General features: G+C 41.2%; 1 protein-coding gene across 1 annotated transcript; it reads left to right on the forward strand.

The window, feature by feature from the left end:
• The first annotated feature begins 18942 nt into the window (after positions 1-18942).
• On the forward strand, positions 18943-20509 carry G4 (UbiA prenyltransferase family protein). Its single transcript, XM_087395238.1, has one exon. The coding sequence runs from the start codon at positions 18954-18956 to the stop codon at positions 20109-20111; it is 1158 nt and encodes a 385-aa protein (XP_087251364.1). The 5' UTR covers positions 18943-18953; the 3' UTR covers positions 20112-20509.
• The last annotated feature ends 1414 nt before the right edge of the window (positions 20510-21923 follow it).

Here is a 21923-nt window from a genome sequence, read left to right on the forward strand (position 1 = left end):
CAATTGATGGATTGTAGAAGAATCTTGTGAGCCGAATCTCCTGAAAGAAACGTGCTCCAGTCTTCATAGGGAACGAATAAAGCAACATTGAATGAGCGTCTAAAACGAGAAGATCGATTGGAAACTCGAGCTCAAAGCTCAACAAAGAGATGGGAGGAAGAGAACTTGCAATGGACTTACCATGTTCGACTACGATTATGACTATTGACACTCAGGTAATATGCCAACACTTTAAAGATCCATTCGTGAGACTTATTCTCGGCGTTAATCTTCTTGGCGGTTATATTATTGGTGCTTATATTCTCGACGCACGGGGAGGGGCCCTTTCCCTCGAATTATAACTCTTTAAGGAAGGAAGTACGCCGCCTCCCCACCCACACTATGTGTGGTTATAATAACTATATATTATATATTATCATACAAATATTTTAAATTACTAGTCCATTCAAAATTGCTTCTTTTCAATCTAAATTCTTACAACATTCCTCTCTTTTGATGCATGTTTTCAATGCAAGGGCGCAAGGAAATCCAAGCTAGATGCAAGATCGAAAGATATGGACACCTTTATTCATATGATTGTAGTCCATGTGACAATATTGCAATGAGAATAAGTTATGAGCTCTTGTGAGTCACCTTATTCATGTATTTGTTGGGCTTCAACTCCTAAGATGGACAAACAATATGGCTAAGTCAATAAAAAATCACCACCCCTGACATTTGCAGGGAGGATCGCGTCCTAACGGACCCTGCGTTGTGTCTCATGTACACATTTTTACTCATTCACCTTTTTCCTTTAAAAAGCTGATAAAAAGTAAGGATTCAAGTTCAATTTTGAATTACCAGTAATGTGCTCCATGACGGAGAGGTTGCCTACTGCAACCTAGTTTGCGAAATGAAGCATGCTTTTGGGCCTTCCTTCCCAAGCAATTCTATTTTAGGATAATACATAGTACTAAGACTACTTGTATATTAGGCTCAAGAGAGAATAGTTGATGCAGGCCTATTAGTGTAGTCATACATACACATACACACACACACAATCCTCTTTTTTCCTTTAGACCATACTAATTTCTTTTCTTCCCTTTATAATCCTTTGAAAACCATTTTAAACTTCCTGTCCCCCTTTCTCTCTCTAGAAAATTTCCGTGACTCTCTCTTTACCCTTTTAAACTTCTTGTCCCCTCTATTTCTCCTAAATTCCCCTAAAACCTCTCAATTTATCCCACTCTAGCACCTTTTTCGTTTTCATAGTTTTCTCCTAATTTTTTCTATTCTCCCCTATTTTTTCATTTTTTTTCTTTTATTTTTTCATAATTTCCTTATTCCACTAATTATTTCCTAATTTTCCCTATTATATCCATTATTTCTAATTTTCTTTACTTTAAAAATTTCCTAAATAAATTTCTCTAATTCGCTTAAATTTTACCTATTTTTGTCTCTACATTCTCTCTTTGCCTCCCTCCCTCCTTACTTTTTTAAATTCTTTAAATAAAATTTTAATTATTTACCCTCCAACTTGTAACTTAGTTCTCCTTATCCTAAAAACTTGTTTATTATTTTTTCTTTATTTGCCAAAAATTTCCATTATTGTATCTTATTTTCGTAATTTATTCCTACTACATCTAATTTTCCCTTAATTTCCCCTTTGCTTTCCACTAAATGTTCCTTTTTATTTCTCTTTTTCATAATTTAAACCTTTTTAAAAATTTCCCTTTTTCCTAGTTTTCCTATACTTTTTCTTTTACTCTCTATTCTCTTCAATTTTAATTTGTCTTTCCTTATGAATACTTCCTTAAATTTCCATTTTCAATTTTGTCTTTAATTTATTTACTTTTTTCTAACTTCGCTCTCGCTAACTAAACCTCCCTTCTCTCCCTAACTAACACTCACTCTAACCTTTCCCTAACTACCCCAAACTAATTCCTATCCCGGCAACTTATGTAACCCCTCTTAAAATTTAATTTCCTCCCTTAACTTTTTAATTAACCCCCACCCTCGGTCTAATGACTCACTTTTTTCCACACTTACCTCTCCGGCTCCCCCGACCTTTGGTTTCCATGCCTCTCTTTAACTTCTCCCCCGACCGCTCGCTTCCTTATCCCACAATTTTTCGTCTACTCCCTCTCATTAAACTAGACTGCCTTGTGTACTATAAAAATCCCCTTCCACCTACACCCCCTCCTAACTCGACCCTATTGTGCCTTTCTCATAGTTCTCTGCCCTCACAGTCACAGTGTATTGGCAGCCCCCGTGTAGCACTGACGCCTGCTTACCCGCTCCCCTGCAACAAATTTTCACCATCCTTATCACCTCCTTGACTACTGTGCTCCACCTCAAACCCCTCCACACCATTATCTCCCCCTCTCCACATTAAACTTCCCCTCTCCCCGTACCATTGAACACTTTCTCCTCCTCTGTCTCTTGCGCTCTTGCAAACTTTGCCTCCTTTACTACGGTGCCATGATCACATGTGCCTTTCGTGCATAATCAGTGAGACTGCCCCCCCTCCTTCTTTGATCCCGTGGTCTTCCACCTTTGTTAACCCTCACATGTCACTTATGATTCATAGGTTCCTCGTCATTTTTCATTCCATTATATTAAACCTCCCCCCCTCTTCTCTTAGTATATGAGGATGAATTTTCAGATTAATACCTGTTTCCTTACATGCAAGTGATGCATAGGGAAATGGAAAGTGTCGAAGTGAATCCCCTAGGATTCCTACTAATGCCTAGGTTTGTGCTATCTATCTCCTCGCTTTCCAAATTGAATAGGGTTGTATTTTTTAAAGAACATAGAATTAGGGAAATATGAGTTTGTGTGCGTGTGTGTGTGCGCGGGTGTGTGTGTGTGTGTGAGAGAGAGAGAGAGAGAGAGAGAAAGAGAGAGAGAGAGAGAGAGATTTCTTACAATATTCTACTTGCCATTTTCTCTTGACACGTGCAAAGCAAAAGAAAATGGGTAAGACGTTGTTATTAGTGTCAATTATTCCTCTATTGTCACTCACTCTGTCCTCTTAGGCACTCTTTGTGTGTGATGCATTATGCATGCATTTCATTCTCTTTGCATGATGCACAACATTCCCATGTTTTTCTTCTCTCCTTTGGATGGGCATGACACTATCATGTAGCAGGGGTACTATGCATTTACAAGTGTTATATTTATTAAAAAATAATTTTCACAGGCCTTGAATTCTCTATCTTATGGCTAGAGTAGAGCAACACATAGTTGCGGTTGTGGCTTGATTGATTGTTTGAGACTTGGAGCAGTCACGTGCTTTAAAGCATATTCTTAAGAATATATTATATCTAATGATAGGGCTTTTTACACCATCACGTAGGGCATGCTAAGAGGTACACTTTTCCTTTTAAAGAAATCCTGATACAAGATTAGATGTGAGAGATGTGGTGGGATTTGGCATTGTGGCACGTTGTGGCATTTCATGCAATTTTGATAGCATATTTCATGCCATGGTGTCTCCTAGTGCTCTTAAAGACTTTATGCATGCATCTTGTAAGCTTGAACACTTGCAACATACATAGATCTCCGTTGAGACTTTCTTTGAGTATGCATCCAATTTACCCAATCTCAATGAGAGAGTCATGGCCATGAAGCCCTTAGGTGCCTCAATAATTTTCCTTATATTTACCTTATTGATGCTCCTATAGCATACGTCTTGGAAAGATGGTTGGAGATGAATTTCTTTATGAGCTTGCTATATACATATCGTCAGGTGTGCAACAATGCAAGTTTAATTTGTCCTAATGTGTTATTTTTCACCATTTTGGCCTATGTTTGGTTGTACATTGCATGTACTTTGCCTTGGGTATACTTGGGTATTTGGAAAGATGAAAATATAAAATGTAGGGCTTGCAGTTGTTAAATGTGTACAATGTGATTTCATGTTGCATTTGCATAAGGGACGAAAGGGAAAATTTACTTTGTCCCAATGTGTTATTTTGCACCATTTTGGCCTATATTTGGTCGTACTTTGCCTTGGATATTTGGGGGGGGGGGGCGTACTTTCATCCATCTTCACATCTTATCCCTAGATTGGAGATTGCATAAGAAGAGCTAATTAGACGTATTAGTATGCCATTCCTTGGCACATCTCTTATATCAAACTTCGTCCTTGCTATCTCCATTTGCTTTTTGTTTTTGTGATGATGCTTGAGCAATCTCTTATGGTCCACTCACTTGGGCTTGGTCTTTTGGAGCAATTTTCCTTTGTAACTGATCCACCCTTGTAGCTATATAGCTCATTTTAGGTTGTGGCCTTTTAAGCTTGAAGATTGGACAAGTGGTTGATGATTTCAAATTGAAGGGGATCTTAAAGAAGATGACATGTATTCAAGGCCAGAATGCAGAGATTGTTTTCCTTTTCTCCAAGAACAAAAAAACAGTATCCAACAATCACTCCTTCCATGTATGATGGATTGAATCTTAAAGTCATTAATATTTCTTTTTGTTAGTGCTAAAACCTTTGTATATTAGCATTATTTTGGCTTTCAAACCAATTCCTAAGAGCATATACTTAAATAGGAAATATGGTAGCATTGGCTCTACCTTTATGCCCTATTTGCATAGGTGTTTTCTTTTACTAAGTCAACAAAGCAAGTTGATTAAGCCTGTTACATACCTTAGCTTGAAGGTCAAGGCAACAAAAATGTATGATGTACTCATGTGGGGCAAGAAGAGTGGCAATTTTGAAAAGAAGGGTGGGGATTTCCATCAAATTCAAAATGAAAAATAGGTTCTTCTAATCGTTTTCCTTGAGTTTTGTAGACAACATAGATTTTTGAGAGTTTTCTTTTAACATTCCCTTCCTTTCTTTTCCTCTTCTTCCTCCTTTCCATGTCACACAATGCTTGTGGCTGATTATCTTGATCCCTTTTGCACTACAAAGTCTCCTTATCTTTGCAAATTTTCTACTCTATTCTCTACTTTTTCCTCTTGCTCAATTCAAGCAATTGGGTGGTGTGCTACCCTTTTGGAACATTTGCAACGTTCTGCCTCACCATCTTGGGTTCAAAGTGATTCATATTCCATGGTTATTGGTGTCCTAGCCTAATGGTTTGAACAGACCCATGAAATCCAAGCCCCACTTTTAAAACGGTTCTAAGGGCAGAATTGGATTCAGTGGCATAAGACCACTATGGCTAACCATCCCTTTAATAGTACCAACAAATGTTTGGCAAACTCATGTGCATGTTTGATCACTGTCAGCCACACCAAAATATGGCCTAAATGATTTTATTTGCCACAATCTCTCCTGAAAAGTGACCGCCAGCTACATCTTTGTGAGCATCTATAAAGATATCATTTTATTTATGATAGTACACATCATCCCTTCAATTGATTGCTCTTCAATATGATCCACTTCTCTTATCCAAAGGCATGTCCTTTGGAAACACACCATCAGTTAAGGATTGTACCATTTGTTCATACCAGTATGTACCATGGATTGGATAAGGTTGTATCTAGAAAAAAAATCAAGAATGCACTCCACTGGGATCTCATCTGCTTCTAATTGGCTTAAGTTGATCCACTACCAAATGCTCCCGGTGTATGAGCTGATGTGTATTCAAATTTCTGCAGGAGCGGTATCCATCTAGCCAAGATCTACCTATCGGTTGTGCTTTGTTTACCAAAAATATCATAGCTTGATGATCCACATAAAACACCACTTTGTTACCCAACAGATAGTGATAAAACTTCCAATTAATAAATCATGGTGAGACACACCTATTTTGTTATTTAATAATTATGCTCTACTCTAGTGAGTGTGCAACTTGCATAGTACATTGGCTGGTACCAACCTTTTTTCCCTTTTGGCATCAGTTTTGCACCAATATGTGAAAACCAGCCTCCAATCAAGTGGTTGCAATATTGGGGATACTAATAGTATTTTCTTGAGTAGTTGGAATACTGGGGATACCAGTATCCCTAGTAGTATTTTCTTGAGTAGTTGGAATACTTGGGATACCAGGGATACTAGTAGTATTTTCTTGAGTAGTTGGAGTGCTTGTTCTTGCTCCACGTCCCAGACAAATAGAAAATCCTTCCTAGTTAGTTAGGTGAGTGGTTGGCAAATGTATGATAGAACCGGTGGTCCCAATTCACTTGATCCATAAAACCTTACAACTCCTTAGCATTCCATGAACCTTGCTATTTTTTAAACAACTTCAATTTTATGGGGGTCAATGGCCATTCCCTCTTTGGATATGATATTCTCCAATAATACACGCCATTTTATAGCATATTGCACACTTGGTCGAATTTAGACTTAAACAGGCTATTCAACATTTGTCAACACACAATGGCAATTGGTACAAATGCTCACTCTTCTTCCTAAAAACATTGAAATCATCTAGGAAAACTAGCATAAAACTAGTGAGGTATGGTGCAATTACCTACTGTTTCCATGATTGAAATGTTGGTGGTGCATTCTTCAGCCTAAAGGTCATCACATCGCTTGCAAACACAACCCATTTTATTACAAATGCCATCTTGTCTTTGCCCTCATGTGCCACTTAATTTGATTATAGCCCCACTGAATCCATCTAGGAAACTATACATTTCATGAATCGTAGTAGCATCTAACAAAGTGTTTTAAAACAAGAGGAAAACATGTATGTGACTATTGTAGCATTCAACTTACAACAATGCACACAAATTTGGAGCTTGCCGTTTGTTTTTAGGAGAATGACAATGGGAGACACCCCGTTTTACATTATCAGTTAGGTAAATGAACCCTACCTATACCCTGCCCATAGCAGCTTATCAATCTCCATTTCAATAGCTTAGCATAGTTTGAATTCTTTTTTGGAGAAAAAAAAAACATAGTTTAGATTCAAATGGTAACATTGCTAGATTATCAGTTTAGCATTCTTCTTCAAGTTATTTTGGTACATACGAAGACTTGGATTGAACCCCCTCATATCCATGTACTCCCATGCAAAAATTTCGCGATACTCTTTCAACGGAGCCACCAAGTCCTCCTGAAATTCTCCCATAGCTTGAATTTTGATTTTACCAGCTTTGGGTCCTCTTCAATTTTGAGATTCAATTCCTTAGGAGCATCTTCTTTTACTTAAGAGGTCCATCGCATCTATTCTTTGTCAGTCGATTCCTCTTTGAGAACTAACCCTTCTCCATATTTTTGATCCAGGTAGACTTTCCCCTCATCCAGTTTTGGGTTCAAATCCATGAATTGTAATCCTACTAGGATGTTTGCTTCTTTTGGCATTATATCCATGGCAGGCACCATGCATATAGTTGGTGGACCATTTGTGAAACATCCAGTTAAAATATTGGAATGATAAACAGTCTGGCATCCAATAATTTTTGCTCTTCATAATCATCTAATTCAGTCCCCATGTTAATTCCTTATGCCATGACTCATCTTTTTTCTTTCAGGTCATAGCTAGAATCATTTGCATCTTTAGTTTTCCCACTTCTTACTGTTATGGTGGGATGAGCCCCAATCCTACTTTACTCTAGTTGCCTTGAACCATGGCTACCCCAATAGAATCGGGTACCGAACACCCTTCTCCTCTATTTGTAGGATGACAAAGTTAACCTAGAATACCATACTTGAATATGGATCAGCTGGTGGAGTTATGTGATTGTCCTGAACCAATGTGGTTGAATAGAAAATAAATAGAAATACATTTCGCAATTGAAAAAATATAATTGAAGGAAACCACTATGCTGGTGGCAATTAATTGTAGACAATGTATCATGTGCAACCAATCACCATGTTGGTTGTGATCCTAAAACATCTTGTATAAATGCAGTTGTTGATGTGGCCCTTGAGGGGTATCCTTTAGGGGAAAGGGCCATACCGACATGCTATTGGACATATAGGGCATGTTGATATGACCCTTATCCCTAAAGGCGACCCCTCAAGGTCCCATAGATCATATGTGACCAACCACTATGCTGATGACCACGTATCCCCATACTACCATCGTGCTAGTTTCAATCCTAAATTGTGAGACCACTTATCGCGTACTACCACCATGCTAGTTGTGATCCTAAAACAGCTTGTTTATATAAAGGAAGATCCTAAAACAGCTTGTTTGTATAAAAGAAACTTGTATTCAAATGGCAACAAACATTCGATAACTCTGGCAATAATGAGAGAGTGTGTTTTATTAATAATTGAAGTGATAAATCTCATACATTGAGGTTTTTTAGCTACATTTGGTCACTTGGAAGTATTTTAGGTACATCCGGTCACTTGGAGGATGGGACCTTCTCACTCCTTCCCTTCAAGGGGTCGATTCCACATTTTACTTTCTTCTTTGAGCTCCCTTCATCTGGTCACTTTGAGCTCTTTGGTGTATGTCTACTCCCTGATGCGAGGATCTAGCCCTGATGGGGGCATCGGCCCTTCTTTTTGTGGCTTGAGCTTGGGCTTCTTCCCTTTAGGATCCCTTCTTTTAGGGACTAGTTCTTCCCTTCAAGACCCTTTCTTTTTTCTTGGTAGGCCCACCTGGTGATTTCTACTATAGCATCTCGTCTCTCGCTATGGATAGATACAATAGGTAGGCATGATTGATGTTTCTAAGACGTGGGCATTGGCATTCCACAATCAAGTTCTCTGCAAAGTGAGTTTGCATCCATAAACACCCTAAAGCAAAACACATGCAGAGTGTGGTTGCACTCTTATGAACTCATCTATGATGTGCAGACGGCGGACCGTGCACTTCTTACCCTGCCACATATGAAGAGGATAGTCATCCGCTTTAACTATTGCGGTTATCAATACCATAGTCTGACCATGTGCACCAATAAGTTGTTTCTTGATTCCTTCCTGCCTCATCATGAGGGTGCAAAGATTCTTCTGCAACACCTCCACTTGCTGCTTACTCATTGCAAGAACTCTATCTGATTTTATTAGCTACTATTAAACCTCATAAAATCGTTTAGTAACTTCTTCGTAGGCCTCTTCCAAGAGATCCACTCCATATTCGGTTCTAGTCACGAACGGAAGACTGTTTATCAAAAATTTCATCAGCCATTGCAAGCTTGTCTAGAGCCCTAATGTAATTCAATCGTAGGGAATTGTGCAAATCCTATCAAAATTGCACATTCTCTTCATCTTCTCCACCATGGCTGCTATGTGCCCGATCTACATCCTTCGTTGACTTGAAGCTCTCTTGCAGCTCCTACATCAAAGCTCAAATTTTGCATTCTCCCTTTTCAGTTGCTCTATCATTTCATCTTTATCAATGGTCAATGCATTTTGCATGTTGTAGAGCCATTGGTAAAGAGCCTCCTTGTCGGCTCTCTCATCTTCAAGAACTTCTTTTATCCTTGCTAGCTCTTGCTCCTCTTTGTCCCCATCCATTCCCATGTCGTCAAACTGCTGAGTGATAAAGAAGCTTGATGCACTTCTCCACTTCTTCTCTTCTATGCCTTTCCATCTCATCCATTTTTTCAATGCCTTAGCTTGCTCTCGTGCCTGCAAGGCCTTCGCTTCTGCCTCCTCCACCTTGGATTTTGCACCCTCCGTGAGCATTCTTTCATGTAGCACTGTCTTTGCTGCATCGGTGGCTTTCATATGTAGAAAATTCATCTTCCTATCGTATTGCTCAAAATTTGATTTGAGGGAAGTCTTCATCAGGTGCATAACAACTCCAATTGAGTGAGATGACAATTTGGATTGCCATCCTTGCAATTCTTCAAGTAAGTCATCATGCTCTTAGAGATCGCCTTTGAGAAAGAGATTGTGCATCTGCTCAATTGCTCTAATGTTGCTTGAACATGCTAGAACTTCATAGTTTCTCTCGTATCAGGAAAGTACTCCCTTGTGTGTTTCAACACATCTTGAAAATTATTTGGCAATCTCAAAACCTTAACTCCACCATCTGCACTAATCTAAGCATTCGGTTATAAATCTAAAATATATAATCTCTTCCATGACTTATTCAAGAATTGTGCTTGAAAATAGCCTCTAGTAATGCCTGGTGCCTTTCTAATCTTGCTTTCACTTATGCTAATCTTTTGACTTTGATAAACAATGTGTATCCATCCTTCATGTTCACTTCATCTATTAACTTGGTGATGTTGGAGAGAGATTCCAAATAGGTCTTTCAAAGACTATGTGAGGAGCTCTCATATGTCGTGATTTGAAGATTAGGGTCCAAGGAACGATTGTGTGAGGAGCTCTCGCATGTCACGATTTCAAGACTGGGGAGGAAAGATTGTGCAAGACGCTCCCGCACTGTGTAGAGGGGGAGGAAAATTGTGTGAAACGCTAAAGGACTGTGCAGAGATGTAGGAACAAGATGTTGGGAGGGGAGGGGATCCATTGTGAGAGGGGATAGAAGTTGCAGGACGAGTATAACAGACAAAGGTCGAGAGGTAATGGTGAAGGGAGTCGGAAATAGTGAAAGATAAATTAGACAAAATAGTGAAAGGAGTCGAAAATGGTGAATGAAATGGAATACTGGAGCCTTAAGTAGAGTGAAGGACACCACAGTGGTCTCAAGCGAGAGCCACCGTAGTGGTTGTTCGAGGTTGAATTGGTAGCTAAATTGTTAACCTTTTTCTACAAAAACAGATTGACATGCATGTAGTTAGGTAGAGTGTAGCCTTGGATGGGTGGCATGTGAATAATTGATGGCTTGAATTTTTGACCAAGCGTGCATGCAATTTAGTTTACCACTTAATTACCAATCACAAGCATGGTAGCTTCTTCATGATGATTTGGACTGCTGATTACATTTAATGCAATTAATTACTAGTCACCATGGTGGCATGTGATTAACTAGCAGCTCATGATTCTATAATTTGATGGGCTTGCATGATGATTATTTTGGGGTAAAACATTGTTATTTTAGTGCAATTAATTACCAATCACTGTGGTGGCATGAGATTAAATAGCGGCTCATGATTCTATAATTGGACGAGCTTGCATGCCAGCAATTATCTTTGGGGCAAAACAAGGAATATAGTCCCAGTCACCATGGTGCCCTCACCTTTAATGAGAAGACCAAACTTTACTATTTTTAAAGGCCTTTTGATGAAGCTTTGCATGGTAAAGAATGTCTACAAAATACAGTACTGTATGGGTGGCAATGCATGTGATTAATTAGCGGCTAGAATTTTGATTGATCAAAGATGGTTCATGATTATTTGGAAGGCACCACCGGGCCTTTAGTCTCATCGCGGTCGCTCAGATTTTGATTAATTTAAGATAGATTATGAAGATGGATCATGATTATTTGGATGGCATTACCAAGCCTCCAGTCACTGTGGTGGCTCGGATTTTGATTAATTTAAGGTGGCTTATTAAGATTGTTCATGATTATTTACATGGCACTACCGGGCCTCCAGTCACTGCAGTGGCTCATTAATATTATAGTGCCACTGCTACTATTTAACCATGGCCCTGAACATGGAGAATGCTATTTGGCTACTTTGCTCTCATGCACCCTTGCTCTACTACTTTGCTCCACACTCCCTCCTCCAGCTCTCATCCACCCCTACTCTGCTACTTTGCTCCCTGCTCCCTTCTCTAGTTATCATCCGCCCTTGATCTACTACTTTGATCCATGCTCCCTCCTCCGGCTCTCATCCGCTCATCTTCTCCCCAACTCATCTGCTCTGCTACTCAACATAGCCAACAATACTACCCCACCTCGATACAATGCGATCCAAATCTTGTCTTCTTTCTCTTACAAGGTCATTGTGTTGCACTCACCATGACACGAAATTTCTTCTCTTGTAGAATGCCTTCGTAATATCCCATTGATTCCCCAGGCATCTCCATGTCAGCACATTGGATGGCATGTACACAACTGGCCTCTTTATGGATGTGCTCTATGGATTCCCTGGAGACGTTGAGATGAAGGGCTAAGGATTTTTAGGCCAAAGTTTTCTTGTGTTGATGGGGGGTGGATTCTCAGTCTTGCATTTGTGCATGGCCTTCGTCCTCTCAACATACTCTCCCAGGTACTATTTCTTGGTGGTTGTGCATAACACTTGGTGAAAAACGGTGTTTGTGGCACGTTTGACCATCCAAATCATATCTGATGGGCATGATATTTTGCACATGCCTCAACATAAGTTGTATTGATGTGTGTGCAAAGTATCATGACCATTGAGTATGAGCACATTTGAATGACATACATTAGATACTATTTTTTTGTGGTTGTGCATAACACTTGCTGAAAAACGAGTTTGTGGTGACTTTGGCCATCCAGAACATATTCGATGGGCATGATACTTTGTAGACAGCTCAAAATAGGTTAGATTTATACACATGCAAAGTATCGTGCCCATCAGGTATGTGCACATTTGAATAACACACCTCAGAGCATGTTTTTTTGTGGTTGTGCATAACACTTGGTGAAAAATGGGGTTTGTGGCAAGTTTAACCATCGAAAGCATATCCGATAGGCATGATACTTTGTACAGGCCTGAACATAGGTTGGATTGACATAAGTGAAGATTATTGTGCCCATTGGGTATGTGTGCGTATGAATAACACACTGCATAACACTTGATGAAAACTGGGGTTTGACCATCCCCAAAGCATATACGATGGGTATGATAATTTGTACGTGCATTAACATAGGTTGGATTCACGTGTGTAGAGAGTATCATGCCCATCGGTTATTTGCACATTCGAATGACACACCTCAAATTCTATTTTTTGATGCTTGTGCATAACACTTGGTGAAAAACAAGATTTGCGGGGACTTTGATCATCAAAAGCATATCCGATGGACATGATACTTTGCACGTGCTTTAACATAGATTTGATTGACGCATGTGCAAAGGATCATGCCCATCAGTTATGTGCATGGTCAAATAACACACCTCAAATACTACTTTTTAGCTTAAGGTTTAGGATATAAGGTATAGGGTTTAGGGTTTAGAATATATGATTTAGGGTATAGGTTTTAGGGTTTAAGTTACAGAAAATAGTATTTACAATATAGGAATTTGGGTTTAGGCTATAGGGATCAGGGTTTGAGATTTAGGGTATAATGTTGAGTTACAAATATTAGCCATGCTACCATTTTTAAAGCTTCAATGGGTTTAAGTATAATTAAACTTCATTCACAGGTTTTTAATAAGCTGAAATTTGAAAGTTCTAACCCTATAGATGACTTAAGATGGCTTATGCCGATCGATTTGAGTACTTTGAGTACTTGGAGAGCTAAGTTTGGACCTCATACGAGAAAGTTGTGTTTAAATTTTGGGCGAATTTATCAAATTTCAAGATTGAAATATCAGCCACACTAGTTTGGAGAAGCTCCTAAATTCGTATTTGGGAAAATATTCGCCCTTAAAAGTTTATCTTGGGGAGGGTAGGAAACAAGTTAAATGACTTTTGTCATTCAAATGGCTTGCCATATGGGTGAAATAGTAAGTTGGGAGTCCTGTTGAGATATGGTGCCATGAGCACATAATTAAAGGGCTAAGGTATGGTATAGGAATGTATTAAAGTAGCCACCCTAGGATGTGGACTACATGATGTGGAGATGTGGATTGAGGATATCCACAAGGAGAGATGTGGATCAGAGGATCCCACAAGTGTTGACTATTCAAAGGGCACTCTCTATATATAAGAAGCCTATCATGTATTGTTGAGAATATATATATTGCAAGAGATATAGATTTTCAATCTCCCTCTTATGTCTTATTTAGTGTGCTTTGAGCCTCCTTAGTTCTTCTACTAATCTTGAGTGCACTAGGTTTAGCATGATCTTACATTCTTTTGACAAGTCCACCAATAGTTGAGAGAGGAACAGTAGGGAGCGAAATAGTAAGTTGGGTCTGGAGGTGGAGATCACGTGGAAATTGGGGGATTGGATTAAAAAAAGATTGGAAGTTAGTTCCGCTTCTCCAAGCTGGGCCGCTATCAATTAGGCTTCCCCATGAGATGTGGTAGGCCAAAAAGGGAATTAATGGAATGAGGAGAGGAAAGGGGGGGGAGGAGGGGAGGAAAGGGGGAGGAAGGAGAAAAAGTGGGAGAGGGGGGGGGAGGGAGGGGAGAGAGAGGGGGGGGAAGGGGGAGGGGAGAGAAGGGCGGGGGGGGGCGGGGGGGGAGAAGGGGGAGGGGAGGGGGAAAGGGGGGAGGGAGGGGAGGGTGGGGGAGATAGAGATAGATAGATAGAGAGAGAGAGAGAGAGAGAGAGAGAGAGAGAGAGAGAGAGAGAGAGAGAGAGAGAGAGGGCAGGGGGGGAGAGAAGGAGGAGCGGGAAGTTTGAATTCTAGAGTGGGAAGTTTGAATTCCTTGAGGGCATTATATTGACTCTCACCTCTCCCATAACTCATTTTCAATCACATCCTTCCTTCTACTCTTGCCCCCATCGTAGTCCCCTCCCTTCCTCTCCCTCTCCCTCACGTTGCCCTCCCTCCCTCTCCCTCTCCCTTGCGTTGCGCTCTATTCCCCCTCTCCCTCTTCCTCTCCTTTCTCCTCCCTTCTCTCCCTCTCTCTTCCCATTCTCCTCCCTCTCTCCCTCTCTCTTCCCCTTCTCCTCTCATCCCTCCCTTCCTTGCTTCCCCACCCTTTTCTACTTTTCTCCAATGCCTCCCCACCCTCATTTTGCTGCTGCAGTAGCACAAGGGGCCGCAGCAACAATTTTTTTTTGCTGGCATGGTAGCGCGACTCCCCCCGTTTCCCTCTTCTCTTATCTAATTAAATTTGTTTTTAAAAAATGATTTCTCCTCTCCCCTTTCCTCTTGCTATTGCGGTAGCACAAGAGACCTCTCCTCCCCTTTCCTCTCCTCCTTTCCCTTTCCTCTCCTCTCTCTTCCCCTTCCTCTCCCCCACCCCTCCTTCTCTCTCTCTCTCTTGCTCTCTCTCTCTCTCTCTCTCTCTCTCTCTCTCTCTCTCTCCCCCCCCCTCTCCCTCTCTCTCTCTTTCCCTTCCTTTCGTGAGAGCTACCCTGCCCTCGCTTCCCTCTCCCCTTTCCCCCCTCCTCTCTCTCTCTCTCTCTCTCTTTCTCTCTCTCTCTCTCTCTCTTCCCCTTCTCTTCTTTCCTTCCCCACGGCAATGCAAGGGGTTGTGCAAAAAAAAAAAAGTTTTATTTTTTTTTCTACCGTAGTAGCGAGAGAGCTACCCTACCCTCCCTTCCCTCTCCCCTCCCCTCCCCTCCCCTCTCTCTCTCTCTCTCTCTCTCTCTCTCTCTCTCTCTCTCTCTCTCTCTCTCTCTCTCCCCCCCCCCTCGCTCTTCCCTTACCTTCTTTCCTTCCCTGAGGCTTTCCCCTCTCTTTTCCTCTATTTCCCTCTCCATTCCATGTCTCTCCCCCTTCCCTTCCCTTTTCCTTCTTTCGCTCTCTTTCGCCCTCCATCAAGATGCGTGATTTGAAAATGTGTGCTTCACTCAATGCAAACACATCTTAACGGTTACAAGGTGTTTATAAATTTCTTCGAGATTATACCGATGTTGCTTTTTGAAACTTTGAAAGGTGTTTATTGACACCATTATTAAGTCTTGGGAATTTGAGAGTTCCAAAACTCTAAAAGGTGTTTATTAACACCTTTATTAAGTCTTGGAGATTTTAGAAGACTAACGGTAAATTAATCTCATGCATGGACCTTAACTGTATAAATATAAAAATAAAATATAATAAATATACTAAATAATTAACTTATATATATATATATATATAATATTTTCATCTCTCTCTCTCTCTCTCTTTCTCTCTCTCTCTCTCTCTCACTCGCTCGCTCGCTCTCCCTCTCCCCCTCCCTCCCTCCCTCTCTCTCTCTCTCTCTCTCTCTCTCTCTCTCTCTCTCTCTCTCTCTCCCCCCCTTTCCCTTCCTTTCACGAGAGCTACCCTACCCTCCCTTCCCTCTCCTATCCCTCTCCCCTTTCTCTCTTTGTCTGTCTGTCTGTCTCTCTCTCTCTGTCCTCTCGCTCTTCCCCTTCTCTTCTTTCCTTCCCCACGGCAATGCAAGGGGCTGCATTTAAAAAAAAAAAGTTTAAAAATATTATTTTTTATCGTTGTAGCGAGAGGCCTACCCTACCCTCCCTTCCCTCTCCCCTCCCCGCCCCCCTCTCTCTCTCTCTCTCTCTCCCTCTCTCTCCCTCTCCCCCCCCTCAATCTTCCCTTACCTTCTTTCCTTCCTCGAGGCTTCCCCCTTTCTTTTCCTCTCTTTCCCTCTCCATTTCATGCCTCTCCCCCTTCCCTTCCCTTTTTCTTCTTTCCCTCTCTTTTGCCCTCCATCAAGATGCGTGATTTGAAAACGTGTGCTTCACTCAGTGCAAACACATCTTAAAAAACCGTTGTAGCTATTGCAAGGTGTTTATAAATTTCTTTGAGATTATACCGATGTTGCTTTCTAAAACTTTGAAAGGTGTTTATTGACACTATTATTAAGTCTTGGCGATTTTAGAGTTCCAAAACTCTAAAAGGTGTTTATTAACACTGTTATTAAGTCTTGGAGATTTTAGAAGACTCTAATGGTAAATTAATCTCATGCATGGACCTTAACTGTATAAATATAAATATAATATAATAAATAAATAAATAATATTTTCATGGTTTTTTGTATATTTAAATTATTAATAAGTTAAGAAAAAGTTAGATCTTAAAAGAGGATTGAATTTCTTTAAAATAAATATTTCTACTAGGATTTTTGCAAAATAGAGTAAGGTACGAATTATGTTCCCTAGTTTTTGCATTATTAGTCCAAAATAATAGTGTGAGTAAATATAATTTTTATTGAGAAAGGATAGTGTCAAAAAATAAAATTTTGATTTGGGAGGGGTAATCAAAACTTGCCCAAGATGGGCCACCTCCTCTTGAATGCCATTTGGGGCTAATGTGGGGAAGGTGCACATGGGACGAGGGTTAAGCATGGGTTAAGGGGGGATGGAGGGGGTTGGATGGTTTGGGTGGTCCTTACTGTAAGGGGAACAACGAAAAAGGGCTCTTTCTAGGCCTTCCCACCCTCCATCTCATTAACATACCATTGTCCCACACCTTGGAGCACTCTCATCGGTATACCTTAACAAATCCCTCCCTTATATCCTTGAAATTAGGAAACACTAATTGAAAGCCCTTTTTAGACACCATTTCACCCCTAATGATTATAGAGAGATGTTGTGAAATTTATTATGTGGAAATGATAGTGCCAAAAAGTAAACTTTTCATTTGGGAAGGATTTTTAGGATTAGTCCAAATGTAGACATATGAGTCTAAAATTAATGATATAAGTGTTCTTAGATAAGTATTCTTAAAACCCTCCTGTCCGTATATGGCCCTTAAAAAATTCAATTCCATTAATAAACCTACTACCTTACGTGTTGTGTAGAGTGATGACCCCAAGGCTTTTTTGTAAAAGTTGTAAGCACTTCAAGATGAAAAAGAGATGGTTTTTAGTACTTTTAATTTCAGTAAAATCAAAACCAAATGCGATACTACTTTTTGAAAACTTTAACTTGAAGAATCGAGAATTTTTCAAAACAACACTACTATTTAAAGGAGTTTAAGGGAAATCTTTAAAAGATTATTGTGTGCCTATTTGTGAGTAATAGTTCTCTAGGTAGAGAGGCCATGCATTTTTCTAGCATGATCCGGGAGTGATCCGGGAGTCAGGCCTACTCTTCTCCGTTTTGGCCCTGTTTTGGCATAATGGGTTGGTTGTTGCTCTACCAACAGTTCGTGCAAGGCCTTTAACACAGCTATTCCAAGGGCCTTGCCTTCCTAAGGTTTTGTGGAAGGTGCTTCTCGAACCCAATTCCCATGCCTTTCCTTGCTCCCAATTCATCTCTCTTGAGCTGCCTTTCTTGCTCCCAGTTCATGTAAGGCCTTTAGCACAATTATTGCAAGAGCCTTGCCTTCCTAAAGGGTTTGTGGAAGGGGCTTCTTGAACCTAGCTCCCATCCCTTTTCTTGCTCCCAAATCATCTCTCTTGAGAGCTACCTTTCAATGCTCCTCATCTTGAAGAGCGTTGCTCCTCCAATGGTTTTATCATTGAAAGGAACATCCTCCAACAAATCTTACGATTTTGGAGGGTGTTCCTTGCCTCTCTCCCATAAGTAATAAATTCCTCTGTTCTATGAGCTTCACCTCCGTTTTCAGGCTGAGTTCACATGCACTCATTCCATCGATCAACCGCGTCCAGTCAGACGAAAGCAGCTAAACTATGGCATTCACACCATCCAATAGACATGCGTAGCCCCGATTGAGGTGAAGAGATAGCTCATGGTAAAGATCTATTGAAACTCATTCAACATGGCATCTGGGCCCAGCCCTGCGGCATTGTGATACAGATAACTATAGACCTACAAACGTACGAGCATATTGTGCCATAAACGTGCAATTGGGTGGCGCGGTGCTTTGTTTGAACACCATCTTTAACCTATTAACCACTGACACCAAAAACAAAAAGAGGGGACACGTGGCAGCTTGGAGGAGAAGAGCTTGCCACATGTCACAAAGAAGGAGCTCTTGGATGGAGGCTTGGAAGGGGGAGGAGATGGAAAGACAAGAGGCAGGCTTTGGGGAGGAGGTGGAAAGACAAGAGGCAACTTTAGGGGCAAGGAGGAGATAGAAGGTCAATGGAATGGAGGAGATGGAAGGTCATCTTTGGGAGGAAGGAGGAGATGGAAGGTCTCAAAGCCATGGGTTAAGACCTTTGGGAGGAAGGAGGAGATGGAAGGTCTCAGAGCCATGGGTTAAGACTTGTCCAAAATTTAAGAATCAAAGATCCACCTTCATATGGGGAGTGGTTGAGGATGGTCATGCATGCATCTTTGCTCGTGTAAAGCACGGGTTCAGTACTCGTTACATGATCGAGGGGACATGGGTTCAGTATTCGTAGGTTACACAGGTGTTACATGATCCGAGGGGACAAGACACCACGTGCTGGTGTGAAGAGAGCCTCAATCTCATCTCATCTCATCTCATCAATAATATGATAAGAAGAAGAAGAAGACATGCCCAATACTCTAGAGCATAGAAAACACAAGCTCTTCATGGCTATTATGGCTACCAGCTCCCTCCTCCATCTCCAACAGCATTCTCCTGCAGCTCCTGCTTGGACTCTCCCCCGCCGTATTCACCACCATCGCCTTTCCCTCCGTCCCCTTACTTCCCCTCAGCGCTCTGTTCAACGTTGCTTTAGAATCAGAGCAGCTGATGTTGGCGCAGATGAAGTCAAAACAAAGGCTCCCGATACCGCTCCCGGAAAAAGTGATGGCTCAGGGGCCCTGAATCAACTACTTGGAATCAAGGGAGCGGCAGCTGAGACGAATAAGTGGAAAATCAGGCTTCAGCTCACGAAACCTGTCACTTGGGCACCCTTGATTTGGGGAGTGGTTTGTGGTGCTGCGGCTTCTGGGAATTTCCAGTGGACTATTGAGGATGTTGCAAAGTCCGTGGTTTGCATGCTTATGTCAGGACCTTGCCTGACGGGTTACACTCAGACTATGAATGACTGGTACGATCGCGAAATTGATGCTATCAATGAACCTTATCGGCCAATTCCGTCAGGGGCTATTTCTGAGACCGAAGTAATCGTGCAGATTTGGGCGCTTTTTCTCCTTGGACTCGGCTTGGCCTACGGTTTGGATGTTTGGGCTGGACATTCTTTTCCGTCGGTTCTTTGTATTGCTATTGGAGGGTCCTTTCTGTCATATATTTATTCAGCCCCTCCCTTGAAGCTTAAGCAGAACGGATGGATAGGGAATTTCGCTCTTGGATCAAGCTACATCTGTCTGCCATGGTGGGCTGGTCAGTCCTTATTTGGAACACTCAGGCCAGATGTCATGGTTTTAACTGTGTTGTATAGCATCGCCGGGCTGGGTATAGCTATTGTAAATGACTTCAAGAGCATTGAAGGAGATCGGGCCATGGGATTGCAATCATTACCAGTTGCATTTGGTGTTGACACTGCGAAGTGGATATGTGCTGGCTCTATCGATATAACTCAGCTATCAGTGGCAGCTTATCTTTTCGCAACAGGCAAATTCTACTATGGGCTTGTTTTGCTTGGGCTTATTTTTCCGCAGGTGTTTTTCCAATTTCAATACTTCCTCAAGGACCCACTTAAAAATGATGTGAAGTATCAGGCAAGTGCACAGCCTTTTCTTGTGCTAGGCATTTTTGTTACGGCACTTGCCACTAGCCATTGAAATTTGTGGAATTGTTGCTAAGGAGATCATCAAGCTTCGGTAGTATATTTGTTCGATTTTTGACACTCGATACTGTTAGCACTTGATGGTGCAGCAAATTTTGATGCACTTTGCTTGGAGAAGCATCTGAGACATATGACTCTACATCACAGTGGGCGACCATGATGATATTTGAAGGTTTGGGGTTACTAACATCAGACATGTTGCGCCTTTAAGTGATGGCACATAGTAGCAGGCATCCAGGTTCCTCTATCAGACAAAATATTAGAATGGTGGCAAATGTGTTGCTATCAGTTTATGTGTATTACCTTCTACCGAGGAATTTACTTGGGGAACCTGTAAAAAAGTCCACTTCTAATTTTGTTTCACATTATGAGATTCACAAGCTCTTCATCATTTGTTGGAGTAAATTTTTTTAATTCTACCACACAAGCTGATAATGTGGAGCTTCATACTTGATGTTTTTAAAGCACAATCGCTTAACTTTTGTTGGGGCATAGAATAGTCTTGTCTTCACAAGCAGTTGTAGCTTGGATGAAAGATTTTAAACTGATTTTTGGTTACTCTTCTCCCTTTGTGGAAACCTTTGTTAGTTTGATCTTCATTGCTCAAGCTCAGAGATGAAGTAAAAGAGATTTGGATGGATGTATACCTCTTGTGTGTGTGTATGCATCTGTGCATGCACAATGGTCAACATTCTCATCAGGTGCCCATGACATTGTAACAGCAAGTCTATGCTGTTTGCAACGTTGAATAGTGTGTTTGTGACTTGTTTATTTTTTTAAGTCTATACATGTGTCTCCCATGTTCATGTACAAGATGATGTTAACGCATTCCTTGAACCAGCTAGATTTATGATTTTGTCTTCTCACATACATGTAAAACGAGAACTTTTCTCCAAGCTGTGGCATATGTGAATGTTTTGATACTAGACTTGTGTCCTGCATACAAAGGCATGTTCACTAGCTTTGAAGCATGATTTGGCTGTGTACTAGTGAGAGGCATAGGATGGCTTGGTTGCATTGGCTGCGATACCCACATTTGCACATGTGCATTCTCCTCAGATGTTGGGTGGCTATTTTTATTGGCGTGTTTAGCCGGTGCCATCAACCCTCTAGTAATCATAGCTCCAAAAACAGGTGCCTGCTCTATGGCATTTGTATCTCCACATTTTGCGTGGAATGACCCTAGGAATGACATCTTTGTTGGTTCTAACAGCTGAATGTGTAATGTACAGCCACCATTATATATATCCCGACCTTGCAAGCTGTTTCGTGCTTGCAATGCACTAGCCTGTGAGGCATAGTGTAGTTCAGCTTGTAGACCACCTGAAATCTGATGCATGACAATCTTCTCAATAAGCCCAAGAGGGGAAAATACTTGATGTAACACATCCAATGTAATAGGGTACAAGAGGTTGTAGATGGTAATTGAAAGAGTTCCCTTGGGCTGAAATCCTGCTGTGGGTGCAACGTCTGCCATAAAACATCGGCGTGGTGTAGAGAATGCATTCTGGCTGTTTGATTGGACCCCATGCTGGGGTATAGGCTGCTTGCATTCGTCCGGTAATGCATGTGCGACAACCTGGCCAATCTGCTGAGACTGCTGACTAATCATCTGCTGTTCCAACTGGAAAGATGTATCCTGCTAGAGCATGGAGGAGAATGCTGCAAGGAATTGAGTCTGAACAACCCAAGATGTAGGAGAGAGGGCCTGAGTGGTAGTAGGAACATTTGTACCACTAGTGGATGCACCCACTGTGGAAGGCAAGTGCTCATGCTAAGCAACCTCATCACTGTCATCAAATGACTC

The sequence above is a fragment of the Dipteris shenzhenensis genome, chromosome 2, assembly GCF_047967505.1.
Source record: "Dipteris shenzhenensis isolate YYH24624 ecotype China chromosome 2, Dip_SZ_1.0, whole genome shotgun sequence".
Classification (NCBI taxonomy): Eukaryota; Viridiplantae; Streptophyta; class Polypodiopsida; order Gleicheniales; family Dipteridaceae; genus Dipteris; species Dipteris shenzhenensis.

Excerpts from the sequence above, each read along its gene's own strand:
- G4 (XM_087395238.1), top strand. The coding sequence starts at position 18,954 with ATGGCTATTATGGCTACCAGCTCCCTCCTCCATCTCCAACAGCATTCT.